This window comes from Astatotilapia calliptera, chromosome 18 (genome assembly GCF_964374335.1).
Source record: "Astatotilapia calliptera chromosome 18, fAstCal68.1, whole genome shotgun sequence".
NCBI lineage: Eukaryota > Metazoa > Chordata > Actinopteri > Cichliformes > Cichlidae > Astatotilapia > Astatotilapia calliptera.
Window position 1 is genome coordinate 28,205,365 of NC_137439.1, and position 6,434 is coordinate 28,211,798.

A 6,434-nucleotide genomic window follows, 5' to 3' on the forward strand; every position below is an offset into this window, starting at 1 on the left:
CAGCCCGGTGACTGGGTTCTGATCAAAGTGCTCCAAAGGAAAAACTGGAGCTTGCAAAATTGCGGAACGACCATCCTGGATCCATCAGAGTCACTGCAGGCGAGTCAGTGAAGCCATCTAAACACAGCTGACGGCAGGCTTGCCCGCTTGTTGTGATCTCGCCCGGTGGAGGGGTCAGCTTTCCTGGCCGGGGGGTCTACTCGCGACAGGAGGGTGTGTTCCGTCGTCATGAGGTGGTGGCTCTTAACAACTGCAGCGGCCCTGACCATGGCCGGGCTCCTCATCTTTGCTTCCGTGAGGGACAATAAGTCACGCTATATGAAGAAAAGGCAGACACTGTATGACAAAGGAAAGTACACCAAGTTTCCCCATGGCTATGCCACTAATTTCTGGTGGCAGTTTATGAACACTACAGCTTACTTGAATAATAAAACTGACTGCTATGCAAATACATATACACTTTCTGCCCACCGAGGAACGAGAGGAAGTGTATGGACTGTTCACTCAACGAAACCTGTGCCAGTAACACGACGCTGATGGGCCTAAACTGTCGCTCCGACTACAGCTACCGAATGCCACTACAAACAAAGACTCAGTACCAGACAGGATGTGCACGGACGGCACCCAGCAGCAGAGGAACCAGAGTTTTGGCTGACTGGTACTTCCTATGTGGCAACAAGGCTTATCTGTCACTCCCTGAAGGTTGGGGAGGTCTGTGCGCCCTGGTGGAATTATCAGATCACGTTTTCTTCATGCAAAGTGTTGCACATCATCCAAGCAGCCGGCAGAGACGTGAAGTGGACATCGCCTCCCCCAATTCTTTCGGCATTACTGTGGACACTGGAGTGCCGGGAGAGTTTCGCATCTGGGGAGGTGGAGTGAAATTCTTACAGAGCTTGATCCCCGGCATTGGAGTTGCCGAGGTGCGGGATCATGTGGAAATCAACCGATATGCTCTGCTACGACACATCAACTTGACTAAGACCCTGGGAACCGCCTTAGCAGGAGAACAGCAGGCCATCAGAACGATGGTGCTGCAGAACAGACTGACACTAGACCTGCTAACAGCATCACAAGGAGGAGTTTGCAAGCTGATCGGGGAAACATGTTGCACTTTTATCCCTGATGGATACGAAACTGGAGGAGACATTTATGAAGCTTTGCAGAATTTGACCGCTCTGCAAAAATATGTCACTGACCACACACCTGGAGCAGCTACAGCACAAAGCTGGCTGGACTGGCTGTTCAGCGGTTCATGGCTGGCTGCTGTAGCAAAGCCATTTTTCCTTCTAGGTCTCATCATGATAGCACTGCTCATATTAGTGTTGTGTGTGTTGCCATGCCTAAGAGTAATGATTTCACAGATGATAACAACTACAATGACTGCTTATGTTGCCGTGCCTGAAGAAGAACAACATCCCGTTGCAATTCTGTTAGAGGAGAACTTGTACTAGCTGCTAATAAATGACGTGGTGATTAAAAATGACTTGTCAAGTGATCATGCACTGATTAAAACATTAGTAGGTTATGCAAGTTTTCATGCTTTTATTTTTTTTTTGAAGTCTTGAGTTTTAAACATAAAGTTTTTCATTTTAAATATAGTTTTCATCCTTTTATTTTTTGAAGTTCTCATCCTTTTATTTTTTGAAGTCTTCATTTTAAATATGAAGTTTTCATTATTTTACATATAAAGTTTTCAATTTAAGGTTTGCATCATTTTAAATATAAGGTTTTCATCCTTGTATTTTTTTAAGTTTTCATTTTACATATTAGGTTTTCATCATTTTTAAATATAAAGTTTTCATTTTACTTTTCATCCTTTTATTTTTTGTAAGTTTTCGTTTTAAAATATAAGGTTTTCATCCTTTTATTTTTTGTAGTTTTAGTTTTATTATTTTTTCTTGTTTATTCCACTTGTTATTTCATTTACTATGATTTTCATTTACTATGTTTTTCTTTTTATTATTTTCTTTTGTTTTATTCTTTAGACCAAATGACTGCCATTTCTGCTATGCTGACATTTTGAAAATTTTGAAAATTTAAAAATTGCCTAAGATACTTAATAAATAACCTTCATAGACAATTGTTGTATACATTTAAAATAAGTTAAAACAGGAGGGAATGTTACAGGAAAAATGATTCTATGTTTCTTTACCTTCTTTTAAATGTACAAAGATGCCTTTTGTCTGCCCTTTGCCTATGGTTAGATTAGTTTAGAATGATCTTTTTAGACTTTCCCAGCAAAGACATCTTGTTTCTGGGACATATTGTTTTAGATTGTTTTATCTCTCACAGCCTTCTCCCAGCTCTCTGCTGACGAGACTAGCGCCACATATGGAGTTGTTTATTTTATTTGTTTTGTATTTTCTTATCCTGTTCTCACTGTCTTTCCTATAAAAATTACCAAGCCACTGTGCATGGTGTGAGTTGTCCTTAGCAGCTCACCCGTGTACACGTTTGATAAAGAAAGTAACTTTGTCTCATTGTGTCTTTATTTCTCCTGGGTCTTTTACAGAGTTTTCCCCCAACACATTTGAAAAGGAAGAAGCGCGGTCTCGTTTTCAAGAAGAGAAGGAGTTCCAGCTGACCGTAAGAGAATTACGTTTTATTTAATGTAATTTAGTGTGCAGTTATTAGTACGATAGTAAGCTGTAATAAACCACTTCTCATAGACATTAGTGTTTAGGATCACCTCTGACTCTTTCCTTTAGCGCAGATTCAGCATGTCGGCCCAAAATGCAATAAGGAGCAATAAAACAGCCATTCATGAGATTCTGTCCGGAGACTACGGGCTAATTCTCAACAAAGTTTATGAGAATAAGCTGATCACTCAGCGGGAGTACAAGAATCTTAAACGCATCAACAACGTAAACATGGAGACACACGTCATTGAGCTCTTGGATAAGATCATGAATAAAGGAGAAGATAAATGCAAAGACTTCCTGAACCTCCTGCAAACCGACGGCGCCATTGAAGACACTTTCCCTCTGCTGGCGAGTTTACAGCTGACTTACACCCCCCTTTTATCTGAGCCTGTCCAAGTGTCTTCATGTCAGCACGGTAACACACACGTAACACTGTATAGAAACACTGCGTCTCCTGTTGTGTTTGGTTTTTTAACTCAGTTTTATTGTTCTTCCCTCAGATGTTCTGCCACAAGATGGGAATATGTCAAAGGTGAGATGCTGATGCAGAAACAGCCTCCTACACTTGTGACATCGCTTGAGACAGATATGTAAATGAAATTCTGTGGTTACGCAGCCTGTAGTAACACATGTAAAGTGTTGGTGTCCACTCTTTAGGACAGGGATGGGCAATTCCAGACCTCGAGAGCCAGTGTCCTGCAGATTTAAGATGTGTTCTTCATCCAACACAGCTGATTCAAATGGCTGAATGACCTCCACAACGTGTCTTGTAATTCTCTAGAGGCCTGGTAATGAACTAATAATTTTATTCAGGTGTGTTAACCCTGAGTGATATCTAAAACCTGCAGGACACCAGCACTCAAGGCCTGGAGTTGCCCACCCCTGCTTTCGGATGTTTATCAAACTTCTTTGATGGTAAAGCAAGAAGAGGAAAAGATAAAGATGCCTGTAAGTTTCAGGGGCTGATTTTTTTTTGTTAGTATCTGGTGCTTAAATATTTTTCTCTAATTACATTTTTTGCAGAAAGCTTGGCAGAGGTGTTCAGCTGGCTGGGCTTCAAAGTGCTTATGTGTAAAGACCTCACCAAGGATCAGATGGATCAGGCACTGACGTTTGTCGCTTTCCTGGCAGACATGTCTCAGCTGCAGAAGTTCAACTTTAAAGAGTGGGATGGCAGCAGCTTTGTTGATCCTCAGCAGGCTCTTGATCACGGTGATGCTTTCATCTGCTCTATTCTGAGTCACGGGGAAAAAGGTGTCATTTTGGGATTTGACAGGTACCAAGAGCTATTGGATTTCATGGCTCGTTCACTAGCCAATCAAAAATCAATTCCTTCTGCAGCTGATTATCTAACAGCAGAACAAGAATTCCTTCGTCAGGCACAAGTGGACAGTTTCAGTGAAGATTTAACCCGTTTTCTGGACTTATCCATGTAGGAGGCCAACTACGGCAAAGCCCAGACTTGGAGTTGAATGTCATTCACCCAATAGTACTCGATCCTGCTCATCCAGTGACCAAATTAATCATACAAGATTATGATGACAAACTGCATCATGCTGGTTCAGAAAGACTTTTTGCTGAACTACGTCAGAAATTTTGGATTCTCAGAGGAAGGGAAGCAGTACGCAGTCATCAGTATAGCTGCGCTGCATGTAGAAATGCAGAAATGGAGATCATCATTCCAAAAATGTCAGACTTGCCTGCTGCTCGTCTTAGGTTATTCAAACCACCTTTCTATTCCACAGGAATAGACTGCTTTGGACCATACATGGTCAAGACCGGCTGCCAATTGGAGAAAAGGTGGGGAATAATATTCAAATGTCTCACGACTGAGGGGAGCTAACATAAGAGTTATGAGTTATAAGATATAATCTAAGTTGTAACATTGCTGTATGGAGCTGCAGATTTGGTTGCAGGTTAACATAGCTGGACTGGCCATCGGGCATACCGGGCATATGCCCGGTGACTTATTTTTTTTTTTTTTTTTGTAACGGCCCACTTTGCGCCAGAAACAGGAAACCAGCAGATGTCGCGCTAAACAACAGCAGCACATTTAAGCTTGATCAGCTGTTGTTAGAATTTATTTAATATTAATTTCTAGTATCAGCTGATGTCTGCTGGAGCCACAGCTGTAAAACTGCTGGTCATGATGGTTTGGATATGTGATGAGAGGGAAACATGAAGATGAAACCAGGAGATGTCCTTACTGAATCATCAGAGCTGTGATGGAGAAACAGGTTTACTTTTTAGGTGACATGAATGAGTTGAAGGGAAGTTATGAACTGTTTCTGAGAGACAAATAACACCAGGATCCTTTTTTAGGTAGCTGACAGCTGATAACTGTGCAGGGGCGGGTCTTGCAAAGTTTTGCCAGGGGGGCAGGTAGAGCATTAACAGGGAGAGGGGGGCACAAAGAAATACTTTTCTTTCTTATTCTCATTTAAAATATCTAGCTTTTATTAAATAATTATCTGAATCTTACAACCAAAGTTTTTATCTGACGTAAAATGTATAGAAATCAATTTGGATATGTATTTCTATATATAGATATATATAGAAATACATATACCAACAAGACAGTGTACATATGGAAAAGATATATATAAATCTTATAAAGTTTGTATCTGTCTTGTGTGAAACTTGTATGAAAAGCATACAAGAGTAAAAACAGATATAAGATCCCTTGAAAAATTATATAATGAAACTTGTATGTTTTGGATACTTACTAAAACAATATATGAAAGTAATGAGAAAGTGGCCACTTTCATGAGTAAATCATATAAGTTTTTACTATTTCTTTTCCATATGGGCACTGTCACAACAGTATTTGTTTTCATTCAAAGTTTTTATGGCTTTAATACCTGGTGAGCCGGTCAAAATGCCCGATTTTGTGTCCCAGTCCAGCCCTGCAGGTTAATACTGTCAGTGTCACCATGCCAGCTGACTGTATTTCATCATCAGCCAGTGTTGTTCTTTATCAATATTACCAAAGTTTACCATAAGGCAGAATATAAAGTATTTACTTGCTTTCAGGTTTTATTCAAATGTTAGTCTTTTCAGTTGTTTCCCCACTTTTTCCTGTTTCAAAATCAAACACCAGTTTGTGAGAAGATTATCTTCTTTTTTTTAACAGGCAGATAAAGTTTTACATTGGCATTGGCTAATTTGTCAATTGTTTGCTACAAATGTTCGTATTTTAATACTCAAAAATGTTTTTGCCCAAAACATATGTGCACTATATGTCAGTAAAAATACTATGCAAATATTGCTGTCCTTGAATGCTGAATAAACACTGACTGATTGTAACTCTTGTACTTTATCAACGAAGTATCTGAAAACTATTCACCGTAGTGGTTAAAATCTCATTCTAATAAGAGTTAAAAGTGCATTCGGTTATTAGGTTTATAGGATTATTGAATTATGGTTAAGGGTTGGTAGAATTTTTTTTTAAACATTATCTGCCAATTACATCTGCCACCCTTCTCCAAATCTGTGCCCCTACCTTTCCCCCCCCAACAAAAATTTTCTAGACACGCCACTGGACCCAGGACACGCTGGAGAGGTTATATCTCTCAGCTGGCCTGGGAACGCCTTGGTGTTCCCCCGGATAAGCTGGAGGAGGTGGCTGGGGAGAGGGAGGTCTGGGCCTCTTTGCTTAGGCTGCTGCCCCCGCGACCCGGCCTCGGATAAAGCGGATGAAGATGGATGGATGGATGGTCTGTGTTAAAATGCAGCCCTACAAAGTGTTAAAGTTTTGTTTCATTTTGTTTCATTTGTGTTTTTCAGTCA

The 6,434-nt window shown here is 40.4% G+C and overlaps 1 protein-coding gene across 1 annotated transcript; it reads left to right on the top strand.

The window, feature by feature from the left end:
• The first annotated feature begins 2,577 nt into the window (after positions 1-2,577).
• On the top strand, positions 2,578-4,414 carry LOC145422053 (uncharacterized). Its single transcript, XM_080293303.1, has 4 exons — positions 2,578-3,060; positions 3,146-3,177; positions 3,427-3,433; positions 3,669-4,414. Exons 1-4 carry the CDS (start codon positions 2,724-2,726, stop codon positions 4,079-4,081), a joined length of 789 nt encoding a protein of 262 aa, XP_080149429.1. The 5' UTR covers positions 2,578-2,723; the 3' UTR covers positions 4,082-4,414.
• Positions 4,415-6,434: the final 2,020 nt, after the last annotated feature.